General features: G+C 35.9%; 1 protein-coding gene across 2 annotated transcripts in view; it reads left to right on the plus strand.

Moving 5' to 3' along the window:
* The window catches only part of SUPT3H (SPT3 homolog, SAGA and STAGA complex component), a 437882-nt gene that overhangs the window by 38977 nt on the left and 379961 nt on the right, over positions 1 to 18944 (plus strand). The window contains exon 1 of one of the 2 annotated variants that reach the window (XM_063440843.1): positions 12549 to 12630. The exons of the other annotated variant lie outside the window; for it this stretch is intronic. Coding sequence (XP_063296913.1) covers positions 12608 to 12630 — 23 coding nt within the window. The 5' untranslated portion in view covers positions 12549 to 12607. Of the gene's footprint in view, positions 1 to 12548; positions 12631 to 18944 lie in introns of those variants that run through there. 2 annotated transcript variants of the gene reach the window in all.

Raw genomic sequence — 18944 nt, forward strand, 5'->3', positions numbered from 1 at the left:
CTTCTAAAAAGCTGCATATAATCTGTGCTAATGACAGGACTATATATCACATCATTTATATATGTATATATAACTATTCAAAAATGTATACATTTCCTATCTGTTCTATGTTAAATTTTGTATATATTGTGTATTAATATTGTTTTTTTTTTTTTTTATTTTATTGTACCCTATTGTGTCAATGCAATGTTTTGTGGACCCAGGACATACTTGAAAACGAGAGAAATCTCAATGTATCCTTCCTGATAAAATATCTTTATAAATAATAATATTATTAATTTTCTCATATCATCATTTTGCACAATTGAACTATTTTTTTTTTATATATAATACAGTAGCTACCTCCCATTTTCCGCTGCTTTCTCTTTTCACAGGTTAAAGCTTTTCCCCTCTGCTATACAGCTTCCTTTGTTTTGGCACCTTACCCTATTAAATCCTATTACAGTTACCCTTGTTTTAACACCTCTTTATAACAGTTGAAATAGTTGGCTCTGAACATGTTTACACAACCAGCCCAGGGTGGAGTGCAATAAAGTCTCCGCACTTTAATAGCTGTTCATAATATTGCTTAAAACTAGGTAGGTTGTGTTTTAAAAAGGTCACCTTTTTATTGAAATGAAACGTTTTTGCTTGTGGCCTGCACAGCTTGCTCCGAAACATATAATTAAGTACGAATCCGGCGTCCATACCGCTATGCTAATGACTTTTAAATTGCTGCCTATGTATGAGTAATGTCGGCATTATCAGGAAGACGTGATAATGGGCGGCAGGTTTTTTTTAGTGTCCCTTTATATCCTCCATCAGTGACTGTGTGTTTTCATACGTTTTTCAGATGGATTTGTAGGGTTTTGCGGGTCTTAGATGTGCAGTGGCTAATTCAGCAGTACTCCTAAGAGGTGGCTTTCGTGTTACAGACTGAAATCCTACCCGTTCCGTGTGAAATTAAAAAAAAAAAGAGAGAGAAAAAAAAGGTGAAAATTATGAATAGAAAAGCAATTTTGTGGTGTCTAGCATTTTTATATATTAATGAATGAAATTTGCTGAGCTGTTCAAACCTGCTTGCTATTTTTGGAATAAAAGGCTTGTTTTAAAAAGGAGGGAAATGTCCATTAACTTAGATTTATGAAAATGTGTTTTTTATTTTATTTATTCCCATCTCAAGTTTGGACCTTGTACTTTGAGACTGCAGATTGCCTTACTCCAAACCTGGATCTGCAAGACTATGCAAATCTGGCTATGGAGGGGCACAAATATTTATTTATTGATACCGACACTCCTGTATTTGGACGAGAACACTCATTATTCTCATCCAGACACTGCAAGGACTATGTTGATGCAGCTGCACAGGAACCCCTGTAAATAAATAATATATATATATAATTTGTGTGCGTGATTTTCCGATTTAAAGTAATGAGGCAAAAGCATGTAATAAGCAGATTACGCAAAGACTGACGTTCCACCTGAATAACAATACAAAACGGGAGGCACTTTAAAATGGAGAATATTTGAGGATAGTCCCTGTCTTGGTTTTATTTATTATTTTAATGGGCACCTTGATATAATTACGCACATAATATGCTGAAATAATAGTGATGACGTTGGCATACTTACATGAGGTGTTTATATATATATATATGTTTTCAATATCTTTAAAATAAAAATAACAAAATAGGTTGAAACATTGATTGGTTGGATGATAACCCTTATGTTTGCTCTAATAAATACCCATTTGCCAAGCATATAACATTTTATAATTCTTGAGTAACGGTGTCGAACTGATTTGAAGAAGAAATGTTTTTTAGCTAACTGGCAGAGAGCAATCAGGTGACTCTCTTAGCGAGCTAGCCCAGCAATGCCGATCTTAGCTCAGGAGAACTAACGTAAGCTACTAAGCTGAAGCTTCTGACGGGAAGCAGGGCTCGGCTGACCCCAGGTACGAAGTCAAAATGTTGTGAAACTGGGTAGCACAAGAGCCCCCCCCGGCAGTATAGACATTGCAGTGTGCTGTCGTAGTTATTTGATTGTGACTTTAATGTTTCCTGCTGACATTTATTTTGATGTTTGGAATTTTGATGATCTGATTATATAGCATATTATCACAAGAGCAATGTCCTGGATTGCAATTTTGTGGATACATGTCTTTCGAAATGATATGTAAAGTGAGAAACGATCGAATCGCTTCGGTCTATAATTTATACAATATTGTCGTATTCATATGGTTTTTATCTTGCGGGGCAAGGTCAGTGGTAGTCTACTAGAAAAGCAGGGCTAAGCTGTGTTTCCAGCAACTAAAAATTATTTGTTCAAAATCAGAATCTTCTAATGTGAAAATCAAGTTGTCTTTGGTGATATAAACTAAGGCTATTAACATTGTTGCAGAGATTTTGTTGTTTTTTTTTTTTTAAAGGGGTACTTTCTTTAAACCAGCATAAAAAGGCTTTTATGAGTTATTGCTGGAAAGTTAGTGGCATTTTTTATTTTTTTTATTTTTTTGCAACAGTTATCTCCAGAGATGACTTCCAGAATGAATGTAACAAGCTTTTATTTTATTCTATGATTGGAACTAGAGTTGAACAATGAAAGGCTGTTTTATTGGCAGCCGCTGTGTCTTTCTCCTTTTGAAACCACATAGTTGATTCAGATATAAGATATCTGACCTAGACGGATAAGTAAACAATGGTTTGGCACACTTATGGCACAAGTGACTCTAACGGGGTGGGGTATGTTTAACCCTTTGACGGTCATTAAACTAGCGTTATTAGTGCTGGTGAGAGCTTTATAGATTAAAAATGATAATTTAAGATCACATTGGGATTTTCTTGAAGCAGTCTATCTTACGTGCTTAATTAGTGCTCCATTCAAGAAAACCATTAATCTCCCATTTAAACACATCCTTATGTTTAATATTTCGCACTGTAAATGTATCTACTTTCACACAATTATTTGTTTATGTTTTCAAGTGGTGTGGAGTTTATGATCTCATGTCTTATTCCTCAATCGATATTTAGTTCGTGTTAACCGTGGGTAACTTGGTTAGGCATGGCCGTCAAGGACCATCGATATTTAGGGCACAGTTGAGTTAATTAGAGAATAGTTGACTGCTGAGTACAATTAAAGTACCGGCTACTGAACTGAAAGAATTTGTTGTGATTCAGTGCTTGGTGATTAAACCCCAATTAAGCTCCGATATGGTGGATTTTGATGACTTTGCCTGAGTTGGTATTTTTAGTGACCCTTATAGCCAAATCCAAAGTTTAGAAAATAGGCAATATAAATCTTACAATGTCATGATCTAGACGTTAATGGCGAGAAGTTCTTAATAAAAAGTAGAACGACAGCATGATATAGGCATCGACTTGATCACAATTAACATTAAGATTCTCAAGGGACCTGGCTTTTATAAATCACTGGTAGATTCATTGGAGCAGTGATTTGTATAACTATGGAGTGTAGTACAAGGTTCAATCATTAAAATAACAGCATGTTAGAGGAGAATGATTACATGCAAACTATGTAGCAAAGCGCCTTGCACCAGGGTTTATAAAATGTAAATGTTGTAATCAACAGTTTAAAAAAGAAAATAAATAAATCATAATATACATAATATATTGCTGCCCAGTATTTTGGAACAATTAATGCTACGTATTTTATTAGACCCTTGAAACAATTTACGCAGCAGATAAGAAGTAAATTATCCATGGTGAAATCTCACACTGACCTTGTTTACTCGTTTTCACTTTAATTTATATAAATCCTATGTATATATTTTAATTTCCCTACTGTGTGGGTCTTTGCTGATCTATTATTCGATTCCTAGAAATATACTATATGTAAAACAAAGCTGGTGGAGGTTTTGCTGTTTTTAATTTGATGCATGTTTGTGATTTTGTTGCACGGACTGTCTGTTTAAGCCTTAGATACCCTTGCATGTTTGTGGTTGCAGTCCAAAGACAACCCATTCTTATTTATTCTTGGTATTATTTTACTCTGAGTTTTAGCTGTCCCAGGAGTAGGTAACCTTCGGCACTTCAAATGTTATAGTCCAAAACTACCGGAGGTTGCCTTCCCCTGCACAATCTGAAACCCAGATTCCATGGGACAAAACCCGCCGGTTCTCCTCTTAGTGTGGTGGTGACTCTCCTAGTTTGCTGTGTCGTTTTTCATGTTTATTTTAGAATTTTCAATAAATGATAATATTATATGCCTTACTTATTGTGGTCTAAGACTTACGAAGTCTGACCACTGCTGTGAATTACGTTCTCACCGTAATCATATAAAAGACCAACAGCTGCAGCCTTAGGGCATCAATAACTACTTTGCAAATTGCAGGTCTATGAAATACATTTCCCATTGGGCTCTGCCTTCAAGCTGTCTTCACATCAGTATGAAACCTAGTTCACAAAGGTCTTGGTTGCCAAGAGTAGCCATCACTACGTTAGGATTTTCCAAATAACTTTTTATTAAAAAAAAAAAATCTTTGTGATACAATTTGCCCATCTTGGGTTATTTACTAAAGTATGCATTGGCAGGAATTTAAAGTGAATTACAAATTTTAAGGCAAAATTCCGTTTTTTTGTTTTCTCCAGTTCAACAATTTTGGCCTAAAATTTAAAAACGACATACACATACTATAGCCTGTCCCTGCAGTGTTAGCACATCAAACACTGCCTAGTAACACTCCTTTTGCGGCAGTCACTCAGACGCTTTGCATGGAGGCACTGAACATTTTCCACAGAGATGCAATCTATATGAGGAGATGCTGATTGGCGCAGTGTGGCATTTTGCAGCGCATGCATAATAGCCTTCCAATGCTTTTCTATGGGAGAGCTTTGGATTTTCTAAGATAATCTATGATTTATCTCAGCCATAGAGGTGGGACCAGGTTGGCCAGCCATGGCGAGACCAGAGCAGCGTGGTAGCAAAGATTAGTAAAATCACCTTTAATCTCAACTGAGAGGGGGGGGGGGGGGGGGGGGCAGGCACCTAATTATTTATTCCAGCGCTATAGTGTCAGTAACACATGTTTGTATTCTGACACTATAGTGTTCCTTTAAATGTAATTTAGCACAAAATCAATGTAATTTATTTAAACACATTTAAAGACTCCTAACTGTGAGTATTCTTGCCGTGGAGCTCTGTTATACACTGAGACGCACCAACAATATGGAGCTCCTAGAAAAGAGGGACAATGAAATAGAAAAGAGAGACAGAATGACTTTGACACAAAATAGGGACTGTCCATCCTAAATAGGGACACTAGGGAGATATGCATGCAGTATAACAACTAGTGATGCCTTGCGTTAAAGCCAAACCAAATGAGAAATGTCATGCAAGTCTATTGCATAACTAGTCGCATCATAAATTGTCATGATCTACTCTTCTCCACATATTGTTGCTGATAGTTTCATTACAACCTGCAGTAAACTCTTTTTAAACAATGAGGCACCTATGGTACACCTAGCAGCGTGTTTTAATTTTTTGTATTTATTTTGTTGCTTGTTTTGTATCTACAGTCATACCTTCTTGTGATACAACAAGTGCACACCGCTTTTTTTTCCTCATTAAAAGTTTTATTGATCCCTTTCTCTGTGAAGCAATGTACCACATGTGAACATGGTTGGTGAAATTAATAACTTTAGCTCAATTGTGGCTCGTTTTCTTGACCTCTAAACCACAAAGAATTAGGCATGGCTAACATTATGAGTTGTTTAACCTTAAACATATATATCATTGTAGCCTAAGGTGATAAGGCTGGGGAACACACATAATAACATAACAGCCTAAATCCTCACCCATAAACAGGCATTATGCTATGGTTAGTCACTAATCTTGCCATTGAAGGGTTAAAAATATTATTCCGCAACATTTTAGGACTTTATCTTCCTATGATTAGCCTATAAATGTTAGCAAAATCGTAAGGTGTTTAGTCTTCGCTAGGTACACCTCTTCTCCGTCTCTCCACTCTGCTGGTGACCCTTCTCAAGTTCGCTTTTCGCACCCTTACTGCTAATTCACGCTTTCAGGACTTCACGCGGGCAGTTACTTTCCTTTGAAACAGCCTGCCTAGCTCCATCAGACTCAAGACTATCCTATGGGGTTTTGGGTGATGCTGGACATCCCCATGCATAGCATGAGGGCATTGAGCGCCAGGTAGGCGACCAAAAGTCTCCTAGAGGTGGCGTTAACCCTAGGGTTAACCCATTGCAGGGGTTAAGTGACCTGGGACACTGCACCCAGACCACTTCAATGAGCTGTAGGGGTCTGGGTTGCCATAGTGTCAATTTAAGGTATAAATGCCCGAACTGGAAACATTCTGTAAGCCAGCTATCCTTCCAGTTTTGCTACCCTGGCCTTAAATTTGAAATTCCCTTTACATTCTCACTTTAGTGTGTAACAGTAGTTTGTGAGTTAGCTGTGTTTTAGGGTCTGATTATTTTGATGTAAAATGACCCGTAATCCACAGTTTAGTAATAACCCTGTCACAGAGATGGAAGCTCAGAGCTTGAGATTTCTTCTGTGTGTGGTGATCGTGGAATTTACTCAGAGTATGAAAGTGTTCCACAATCCATATTTATATATTTATGGAAAGTCTCCCCCAATCTCTATTATCGTTAGGGAAGTGACAGCTGTTTTGCAGTCTTTTTCTGATCGTTTACATTCTCCTGGGGTGAACCATTTAGCTTCTTGAGTAGCGAACCTTCTATTTATTTGTAGAAGAAACCATGTTTTCTGAAGGAAGCTTGCTCTCTCGCTCTCGGGATCACCTGAGAGTAAACCAGCAAGCTGACTCAAAGGCTTCTGGGTAAAGAAGTGTCATTGCATGCACTTAAAGTACAGTAAATAAATGCAGTCATTCATAAACAGTAAAAAAAAAATAATTACGATGGGCAGACTGCATACATTGTAAAATAAATATTATCATGAAAATGCTTTGTTTTTAAGAAACTGACCTACTCTCTGGAGGAAAAAAATACCGGATAATATAGTCATTAAAGTATGATTTTGTATTTTGTTTTTCTAATTACGTATTTCTATTTGAATGTTTTAATTATGTTTTTTATGTAGATAAGATACTCCACGCTGTATTATTATTTTTGTTGTTGTCCCTAAACAGAAATTGTCAATCAAACAATTGAAGTAAAAAAAAAATAAATAAATAATAAAAAAAAAATATATATATATATATATATATATATATATATATATATATATATATATATATTATTAGTGATTTCTCATCAGTGATAATTACTTTTCCAGTCTGGTGGACAGTTTGCCACATTTAACTCTTTAGTGAGAAGACAGGTGACCTTTTAAACTTTTTTCCCCCCCCCAATGACGATGAACCGTTTGTTAGATTTCTTGTGATGCTCGGCTGTGAAATGTAGTTCATTAACATTAGCTGTGCCGAGTTCTGCCAACACTGGTTTAGTCTATAATCTCCCATTAACCCCTTAAGGACACAACATCACAAATAAGAGAATCGTGACGTCGTTAAGGGGTTAAATATATATTGTGTGCTTTTTTTTTTGTTATATTCCTGATCTTTACTGAATGGCTACATTGCACATGTTTCAGGAGGAATTTGAAACATGATGTTGGAATGTTGACAAATCAAGCCTTGATTTCGATAACCTGATCTGAGACCGTCAGTAGCTGTGCAGTCACAGTATGGACGGATGATCTGCTGGATTATGTGTGAGCTAATAATGGCGGTCGCGTGCTGGGGCTCTGTGGTTGTAAAGAGGATGTCTGGCCTACTTTGAAGGTGCTTGATGACAGCGGCCAAAAAACAGGGCTGTGAAATATTTAAGAATGAGATCCCCATTCCATAAAACACTCTTGTTTTAACCCTTCAACCAATACACAGATAAAATTAATATCAAATACTGCAAAATCCTAATATCTACCTACATCTAGAATTACATATAAATACATTTATTGCATGGGTAAAGGGTTTATGCACTAAATAGTGATTTGTGATGACGTTACAAAATGTATAGCAATAATCTATAGCAAAACAACACGTCTTTAAACCCATAGTAAGAGTTGGACAATGGACTACATTTTACAGTTTGGTGTATTTATTTATTTATTCTCAATTAATAAATCTTCTGGTATTTTAAGTGGGATTTGGCTGCAGACTGTTAAAGCTATGCCGGATTCCCACTCCTTGTTTTGTGTAATGATCAACTATTTTCCATTTTAAATTATAATTATTTTTAATTTAATGGTTTTTTTTTAATATATGTATATTTATAGTGTGTGTGTGTGTGTGTGTGTATGTTAATCACATCAACTTTAAAGTTTACTGAGGAAAGTTTAGCTTGACCTGAAACATTGACTTTATTGCATATAAATAATTGGTGGAAAAAAGACCAAGGGTCCTTCCAATAAACAAAGATATGTGTTTTGAATTTGGTTTTACTGTTAAAGTTATTGATGAGATGACCAATCATGTGCGATTTAAAAAATAAATAAAAATAAATACTAGTTAGATAGATGGACGGTGGTTTTTATAGGTCATACTTATTAGTTGCTTACTCATTTTAGTTAAGGTAATATTAAAAGGAGAAGCAAACACGTATATCTGATGCTATTCTTTAAATTAAGCAATAAACATGTAAGCGCACCATCTAAATCGTATTTCCTGTTCATTAGACACAGTGTTTCCTTTAGCACAGGTTATAAACAGATTTGTGATATAATAATGTGAAAACCTGATCAAATGTTCTGCTTATTTCCTTATTTTCAGTATTGTCTTCAGATAGATCATTATTATGCAATTAAGGATTCTAAGGCTCAGAAATAAATATATCAGTAATAAAATTAAATAAGTAGAATTAGCCACTGGGAATACTGTTAGAAGAAACATGAAATAAATTTGAGTTCCTGGTATGAAGATGGCATTCCTACTGTTTATGTATTCAGTTTTGAGGACAAAGCCACTAGTTTTTCTCTTGGAGATTATACGTCAACGCTAGAATCCAAATCTTTTAGACATTTATATATTTTTAACCTGGAGGTTTATGTTAATCTGTTCTGTTTAATTATAAGAATAGGGCCAAAATAAAGAGGATTGAGCAACATGTTAATTCAGCATTTTATTATTTTTTTAAAAAAATTATAATTTTTCATTCTTAATTTTTAGCAAGTATATAGTTAAAGATTATTTTTTTCTAACATATATTTATTTATTTATTTTTAAATCTGAGTTTGTGTAAATGTCTATGAAGCCATTTAAAACACATACCCCGCACGGATGTTTGTGTTTGTGTAATGTGTGAGGTATGTAGATTTTGAACATATAAATGTATATGTATGCATGTATGTAGATATAAATTTGCGTGTGTGTGTGTGTATATATGTGTGTGTGTGTGTGTGTGTGTGTGTGTGTGTATTATCCTGTGTGTGTATATTTATGAAAAAAAAGCACTATGCCTTTATCCACGCTCCCCAATACATTAGTTTGAGACCACCATCTCTGAAATGAAAAGCACATGAATTTCGAGGCAGTAAAAATGTTTGTAATTGATAAGCGTAGCTTTGAGGGTTTTGAAGTTGAGAACCCTGATTTGTGAATGATTCTATTCAATAAGCACTAATTTGACCAGCTTGATATAATCTGGCTGCCCTCCTGCCCCCCCTTTTCTATTTTATGAATTGTATTGTTAACTATTTAAGCTGATGATGTGTAGCCACTGTGCTAATGCCGTAGAGCCCGCAAAGCGTAAAATGTAACCATGATGCTAATGTTGGATTATAATTTTCTTTGCTCTTTGATTTCCAAACTACACTTTTGAAGACGCATTGCACTGATGTTAAACCTTGAATGAACAAGCTTGGAAGAGATTTGTGTTTCAGACATACATATATAAGTAATTTGCTATCTGAAATCTGAGATTTTCCTGCGGTAGGTAACATTAGCCAGTATATTTACAGTAAAACATTTCGTTTTTATTTAATGCTGTTCCCAGCAATCTAATAAATGGCTGCAATATTTCCCCTATCATAATTTACTGTCTGAGTAACTGTTTTGCTAAATGAAAATGACATTTTATATTAGAATTAACATCTCCTCTTTCTCTTGCCAATATGCATGGTTAAATGTTTGGGAACTTCAGCAAGCCTTTATTTTTATTTGTTTAATATTACCCCCCTAAATTGGATTATTAATTCAGCGAGTATTTCACTGTGAAACATGTTCTGCTATTGCGATCAGCATTGTAACATAATCACTTCTTTAAGCAGAACAAACAATTCTTCTTTAGGATTTGTAATTATTGTTGCTACCATTACTCTTACATGTAAAAGAGCATATATCTTTTTAGGGGTACTTTTGACAGTTTTAAATTTTAGAAAGCTTGTGATTTAATATTTTGATTTCCTGTTTAAATGTACTTAAATTCCACAGAAATATAACCCCTCAGTTCTTGCTCCCCCCCCCCCATATTGCTCCGATATTTCCTTTTTTTCTTTTTCTTTCTAACCAGCACGTGAGATGTTGTGCTCAGTGAGATTGAAAATCCATCATTTATGATTTCATACCTATCTGCATGAACTTTCTGATCACTGCATCGCTGTCATTTTAAAATGTAGCATGCTTTTTTAAGGATTGCAGTACTTGGCAAAAGAAGGGAAAAAAAAAAGTTGATCATGTTCAACCCTCTTGAGATATTACTATCTGTATTTATTTTATTTGAAGACTATTTAACAATTTTTTTTTTTTTTAAACTAAATTAAACAATTTTTAAACTAAAATAAATGCCGTTAGTTGGGGCCAGTAATACACTTCTAATGATGCACATGATTAAACATCCTATCACATTATATCCTATCCTATTTTAAAAATATTTTAAAAAATAATTCTAATAGAAGCTAAACATATTTTAAATTGGGGGAGTCTGTTTTTTTTTTTCCTTCTGTTGTTTCTCCCGATCTCTACTACTAAAAATTGATAATCTGCTATTTATTTACTTTTTCTAGTCACATTAATATTGCGACATAGCCATAGAACAGTGATATACAGCTCAGTCCACCTTTTCCTGTCTATGGATGAATATGTTAAAGTACATTTATTTAAACTGGGATTCACAAAAACAGCAGACTGCAACTTAATTTTTAGTTTCATTTAGGAATAGCTGGATTCTCCCCCCCCCCCCCCCCCCTCCTCCTCCTCCCACTTCTCTGTAGTAGTAATAAGTCAATGGTATTGTTCTAAATGCATGTATGTTCTAAGACAAGTAGGCTGGGTGAAAATAATAGCTCTATCAGTTACAATCTTCTTTTAAGATGTAGGCCCAACAATTATCCAAATTGGTGTAACGAAAATAAACTTTAGGCTCAGACTTAAAAGGCTGACAGACAGGAAAAAATATACAAGGGTCAGATGGGGACCCTTGATGCTTTCATCTTACAAGTGGTCTCTTTGAAATTCACTGGTCTTTTGACTTTGTGCAAAATGCATGAATACATTATGCACGCACCATGTATGTCTATGGATAAATACATACGCTACCCACCTCCCCTCATATCACCCTTCTTTGTAGCCTGAAGATTCTATTCCGGTTTTGTTCTGTTTGATAAGAACACACCTCGCATGTCAGCGAAGCTCCTGGGATATTATTGTTTAGTACTTATTATAAATAGGCCTTTGCCAACCCTCTGAATCTTTAATCAGATATTACATCTTCCGCAATCAATTTCACACAAGACATCCCCATCACTCTTTGCAATGTGCTACTTGGTGACCCCGGAGAAGGTGAATTAAGACATGATCTCTGTAGTGTTATGATAATTTTAGCCAGCTGAATCTATCCTAATCTCTTCTGGAAGTTACAGCTGAAAAAAAGGAAAAAAAAATCCTATATATGTAAACTGTGTTTCCTCTTATAAACAGAGGGATAATGTGGTCTGGCTACTCTTAGTCTGTGTAATGATTCATTAACGCTGCTTTCTTTAAGCAAAGGGTTACATACACGGTGCCCCCATGTTATCCTGGTAGGTCTCCTGCGGTGCCATTTATGACAGTATGTTTTATCTATGACGTTTTGTATTATGGGTGACTATTGCTATTGAACGACAAATATGGGTTTATTAACTAAACTGTGCATTATTGTGAATTGGCAGCAGTCATTGGCAAATTAGAGTGGAATTGGCAGAGGTTTTTATCCAGCATGTCTGTTTGGACTTTCATTTGTCTTCTAGCTATTTAATGAAGAAACCGCCACATTGAATTGTCCCTTATCCTTCCATATTAGTTTGTTCATCATCTACCCTATTTAACCCATCAACAAAACATAAAGGGAATTGCAATTAAATTATAGTAGCAGACTAAACCTAATTTGTTTACCTAGCTAAATAGTTTCTGTGTGTGTGTGTGTGTTTGTGTGTGTATGCTCCCTATATTTAAATGTGCCATAAAGCAACCAATCGAAATGCACTAGTAGGAGGGCTATAGAGAGGTCCCTACCACCAGGTATTACTCTCCTAGAGAACTGCAGGCTTCTCATAGCTTTTAAAAAAACAAAAACAATCTGATTTAGAATCTTTGTTTGGGAAGCCGGAGTGATAATACAAACGCCAATACTGTCACAAACTTTTCGTCATGTACAGGATTCAGAAAATACTGTAAGTGCTCCGCAGCAAACAGCTTGCCATAGCAGTGTCAAAAGATGATTCAGCTAGAATGAATACAGTTCTGTCTCAATTACTGGTCAAAGAAAAAGAGAGACTGTTCCTTTTTTTTTTTTTTCCCCAGCCATACAAAACACGGAACAATTCAACATTTTATCATTGTCTGCTTGGGTTCCACTAACTCTTTCCTGGCTGTGAAAGGAACCTAAAGTAGAAGCTGTATTCATTCTAACAGTATTATTTTTTATATGATGTTAAGACAGATTTATGAATGGTACCTGTGGGAATTTATAATATGTCCTTTTTTTGTATGGATAGTGCATGTAAGGGGAGGGGAAAAAAAAAAAAACCTTCATTTGGATAACTAAGTTTGTTATATGTTGATTTGTACAGTTTAATGTGTGTGGATTTCTTTTAATTATAATATTTACACTGTTTCTTGTGGCCATCTGTGTTTACTGCCCTGGAAATCAGGCTGTATTTGGCATATGTTCGCTGCTGTAGAACAGCTACAGAAATGTCAGGCTGGTTATATTTCTGCAAGTAATGGTGCTGTGTAATTTAGCGATGGAAACATTTTTGATGTAAAGCCCCTACACGCCTCCCCCCCTATCACTAAGTTGTGTTGTTGGAATCGATCTACCATGGCATGCACTGGACCTGAAGGACTTCACCCATAGTGGCTCAGTACTTTTTCTGCTGCGTGTGCAAATCTTGCCAAAAAGCAGCTCATTTAGCAGTGCATCAAATACAGTGATTTGTTTTAGGACCGCTGCGGTTAAATCCTATTTTTCCTAATTTCCTTTAAACAGTGGGGTGCCTGGAAGTAGGAAGGCAATTCCAGTGAACTGCTCAGTGAAATGATTAGGTGAGTTAATAAACTCTGTGTGCTATACATAACTGCCCTCCTGGTTGCTTAAATACCTTTCCAGGTGCTTCACCTGGTATATGTCCCCTGTGCAAGAGATGTCTAATTTTTTTTTTTTTGTTAAGTGCAGAGTTTGGCTACGTTTCCCAATCTTTGCTTTATTCCAGCACATCTAGCAAGCCACTTTTCAGATATATAAAAGCTTTCCAATTTAGTGCCTCTGTCCCATTGACTACTTGTGGATTTAAAGTTTTGTTTGCAATATACTTGGTGCGATTTACGTATTCTTTGGCCAGTTTGTGGTTTTCTGCTATATTTGGCCCACTACTTCGACCTGCTGTTGTCTACAAGCCTGTAAACCAGTGTAGTGCTAATAAATGGTTGGATTTGTCACGTTAACTGAAAGTAGTGCAGGTTAAGGTACATACATTGAGTTATCGGTACTTACCCCAAAAGAAATTTTGCTGACATGGTGTCACTGAGCTAAACAAGCTGTTTGACGCCATAATCCCACTCCTTGGCGTTGTCTTGCGTTTTGGCGCCTAGTGTCGTTCTTCGGATTTCCTTTTTTTTTGTATGTCACAGAAGAATATATCCTCGGAAGCCTTAACCTGAAAATACAGTCCAGGGGTCATGTAGGATTAGGGCATTTGCATATCATGCACTTTGTAACACTAGCTATAACAAATCTTTTCAATAAGAAGACTTGGACCATAAGAAATTAACCCCAACCCCCCCCAGCCCCTACATTATAACTAAAGAACGAGGAACTATTATTACTACATATAATGTGGTTTACGAACACTTACTGACAATGATGGTCTTGAAGGCTGTTGGTGACCTGCGGAGATTAACCATTTAAAAACCAAAGGCTCCGCACTGTCCTCCTGGAGAAAGTTTGCACCGCACTTGTGGTTCTGTGGTTGTTTGTGAGGCGAATGAAGCATTCACACAATCCAAAAAAGCAAAACCTTTAAAACTCCTTTTTTTCCTGCATGCAACGTTAGTGGAGAGGCAGAATCATGTGGTTGATGACATCACAGCTTCTCATAGTGGGACAGCCCTCTACTGTGGCTTTTTTCTCTCTCTCTCTCCCTTTCTGTCTCTCTCCTTTTTTCTTTTCTTTTTTTTTTTTAAAGATTTTGACAAAAGGATCGTGGTAAGGCCTTTCCTGGCATCCAGTAAGATATAGCTTTTTAATTTTTCTGACTCATGAGGATTTGGAGAGAGTACAAATGCAGCAAGAATTCAAACTCGTGTTAAAGCATATGGAGCGCAGAAGTCGAATTTCTACTATACTCTGTTCAAGGCTCTGCCATTCTTCCAACTTCCTCTAGTTTTATTCTCAATTAATTATTGTCTCTAGGAAGCTGGCAGTCAGCTGCCTAATATTCCTGAATATCAGCGACAATTTAAAACAATTCCCTCTTTTATTGTTATATTGTGAATCTGAGTCTGCTTTGGGATTTTGTGTGTGTGTGTGTGTGTTGGAATCACTGTTTGTGTTTTCTTTTTTGCTTCTTGTCTTGCTGTGCATTGGGAACCTGAAACTTTACTTTTTCTCTGTTCTTTACCTTCCTCTTTAAGGTCTCGTAGCTAACTGCTTAGCTAGATTTTCTTGTGTTGTGTAATTGGCTGTCACAGAAATGCCAGCCTGGAGATTCCTTTACAGATTTTAAATCATGTCTGTCTACATGAGTTTACCCACAGCAGGCAGTACTGTGCTCCTGCCAAAGTAAAATTTAAAGATGTACTTCTCCATTCATCTAGCAAGCTTTTTCAGGTTTCTGATTGTTAACCCTTTTAATTGACTGGTCGGTGTTCTGTTAAGGTCTTCTGATAAATAGGCCTAAAGTTAACTTAAGTAATTCATTCTTGTCTCTATTAGAAGCCAAATGGCATATAGATATAAATAGTGTTTCTTTCTTTCTTTTTTTTTGTTATGATGGACGTGGCCTCTTTATATGTCTTGCACACACAGGCTTGTTTTTTGCTGCAAAGAAACTATGCCCCGTGTCCAACTCGTCAGTTCTACCAAAGTAAGCAAATATTAAATGCTTGATCTGTGAATCAGTTTTTTGACTTGATCGTGATTTAAGATGTGTTTAAAACGAGGCCAACTGCAAGCCAGAAATCCATCAGAATGGTAAATAATAAGGAACATGCTTATTGGGAGTCCTGATACCATCATATAGGGGAAAAGGGCTGCATGGTGGATCTGATGATGTTTCCATAACGATCATATGGTTGAATAAAAACCCCTAATATTTAGCAGCCTGACTGATCTATAAAATATCCTCAGATAGTTGCAGGATGTGTTTTCTGGGTTTTTCCCAAGTCTTCATTTTACTTGTAGTGCAGCACTACAAATGTGTCTAACCATATGCGTAACTATAATATCTACTCTGGAAAAGTCATTTTGAAATTATTGTTGAAATTAACTCAGAAGTTGTTTATTTTATTATTTTTTTTTTTTACCTTTAAAAGATAAATTTGCTTCTCATAGATTCAGTGTTGGTCTTATTTTGCACCTTTGAATCTGTACTACCTGTCTCCATATCCAGTCTGACCCAGTCTCCAACTTTGTCTTATCTGAGCGTGTATTCTGCAATGGATTGAGCTTGTATGCTGTATTTACTTTAGTTAATTACTCATTGTTTTTGCCCACATCACAGAAGCTATTTACACTTCTTGTAGCTGCTACAAGCTTCACTAGCTACTATAGGGCTTGCATCTGTCTTCAGGACCATCATCACTTGTCCTGTCTATGTTCATTTGTGAGATTGCTCTAATCAGAACCATCGCTTGAGTAGCGAGTTCTTTGAGATCTCTGCTCTTTTTCTAAAAATAGGCTAGGGCACAGCAGCAACAACTAATACATTTTAAGGGTTTTCCTATGTAAGCATAGTAATCTCATTAAAAATGGTTAATTATCAGAAGTACAGATTATTACAGTCCTTTAACCCCTTAAGGACCAAACTTCTGGAATAAAAGGGAAGCATGACATGTCACACATGTCATGTGTCCTTAAGGGGTTAAAGTATAAAGCTTCTTGGTCAATATTTTGAACAGCTCAACTTACTAGTGGAATTACAGCTGCCCTTATAGCTATAGTATAGTAAACCAATATAGGGAAGTACATTAAGAGATAACACATACGAAGTTATGGGTGTCTTTAGACTGAATTAGTATAAAATGAACAGGGAAATTGTTGTCTCTTATCATTGATTATTATTTCAATTCATTCATGAAATTGATTATGTAATCTTATACTTTAGAGTCTTCAAATGAGGGATACTAGTATGGGTCAAGAAATGAAAACTCATCGTTGGAGGGTGTCCATATCTCCAAACATTTTACATGGACAAAGAAGGACCACCTACATTTTAGGGGTGTTTGTTGGGGTGTTTCTAAACACATTTATTGTAGTTTAAGGACACATTAATGTGGGTATTAATACTGTGGAACTTTATATATTCAGACACACCAAGAATACAGAGCTTCCGCAAAAGAGGGACATTAGGATAGAAAAGAGGGACAAAGGAATGTGGGACCAAAATAGAACATGTCCCTCTTAAATAGGGATACTTGGGAGATATGAGACTGGAAGCTCTAGGTATGTATGAATTTGGAGTAGGCAAAGTCAGGGGGACATAAATGAACTGATATAAAAAACATTTAGAACAGTAGAGAAGATAATATTTTCTTTAGTAAGATTGGGCTTCAACGAGGATCTAACCTTTTGTAAGGTTTTCTATACATAAAATAATTGTAAGCGAAGTCATAATGCTTCAGTGCAGATATATAAATATTACATATATACACATACACAGAAATCACTGTTATGCATGATTTATATATCTCACGTTGGACTCTGATTCTTTTTGGACATAGGAAATTGAGAAATCATGTTTCTCCAAATATTCCAGAATTTCTAGCTTGACATGGAAATGAGCACAACCAGACACCGTGTTTCAGGCTTTATAATGGAAATATATGACTCCAAAAGAACTGCACTCGAGAGGACTTTGTATTACATTTCGATATTCTTTTTGGTGTCCAATCACATAAGTCAACGTTTCAGTCCTTGTATCACGCCTTTTATCAAGTGTCTTGATAAAAGGCCTGCTACAAGGACTGAAACCTTGACTTATGTGATTGTAGTACGTTTCAGTATTTTTTTATGTGTCCAAAGTCCTCTCGAGTGCAGTTCTTTTGAAGATTTATATTTTGGTTCTCTTGGAGACCCATGCCTCTGTTGTAATATAGTATGTAGCAGGGCTAATGATTTACACTTGCCCACTAGTTGTTGGCAAGTAGTAATTAAACCCTAGCAGGTGGGCCCTGTCCCAAAGGTATCTGAGAATCCTTATTAGATACTGCTCGTATAACTAAAGAGTTATTTTCATATTCAACCTTCATAGACTTTGTTTATTCCAGGCAAAGCAGTAAAAACTACAAATAAGGAGTGAGAAAGTAATTTGGGGTAGAATTAAAGCTCTATAAGACTATATGTACTGTCCAAGTTTTCAGTACACAAGGTGGTTAGCAGTGGCAAGTTACTTTTAGACCTGACTAGTAGCATAGGACTTGATATTTGAGCTCTGGTATGTACTATAAAATATAATGCGTACTAAAAACATTGACCATAACACATTCTTTAGACTTGTTCACGTTTTTTAGAGGTCTCCATTGGACTGGGTAACTCAATGCCGCCATAGTAAATGATTTATTGCGGGCAGCAGTCTACAGTCTATGTAATAGGATATGCCCATTGCAACCTGCAGGGACCCACTGAAATGGCAAAGGGGTTCAGTTTTGTGTCCTGATCTAGTGTTTAAGAACCACCACTCCAGTGGATGGCTTTGGATAGATTCACTGATATCCACATAGATATTTTTATGTATATTTGAGTTCATTTTCTGTTATCTACTGTTAAAATATATTTCTACAAAACGAGTCTATGACTCTTGATTAGTGAATATTTTGTTTCCTTTTCATTTGGTTTGTAAAAATCCCACAGATTGGATGACACACATATTGGTTCTTGTCGAATTTGGAGTTTTCATCAGCCCACCATTCTGCTGACGGCTTCTTTCCTTGATCAGAACACCCTCCAACATTACAAACACACACTGCCAATTTGTTTTGGACGTACTATGCACACTGCGTGTGTCAGACCATTTATTAAGATCATGTAACTTAAAATTCTTTAGAACCTGCTGTTGATTAATTGTAGTTCTGATTCAGTTAATAATAATATCCATGGTATGTTATCCCAAAAGTGCAAACCTTCATGCATTCAAGTTGGAAAACAAGTCATTTATGATCATAATAAAGGTTTTTAAGTAAGATTCATAAAAAGTTTTTTTGTATTCAATATAATTTATTCTTGTATATAAATAGTACCAAATAATGTGCCTTAGTTTAGATATACTCT

The sequence above is a fragment of the Pelobates fuscus genome, chromosome 2, assembly GCF_036172605.1.
Source record: "Pelobates fuscus isolate aPelFus1 chromosome 2, aPelFus1.pri, whole genome shotgun sequence".
Lineage (NCBI taxonomy): Eukaryota > Metazoa > Chordata > Amphibia > Anura > Pelobatidae > Pelobates > Pelobates fuscus.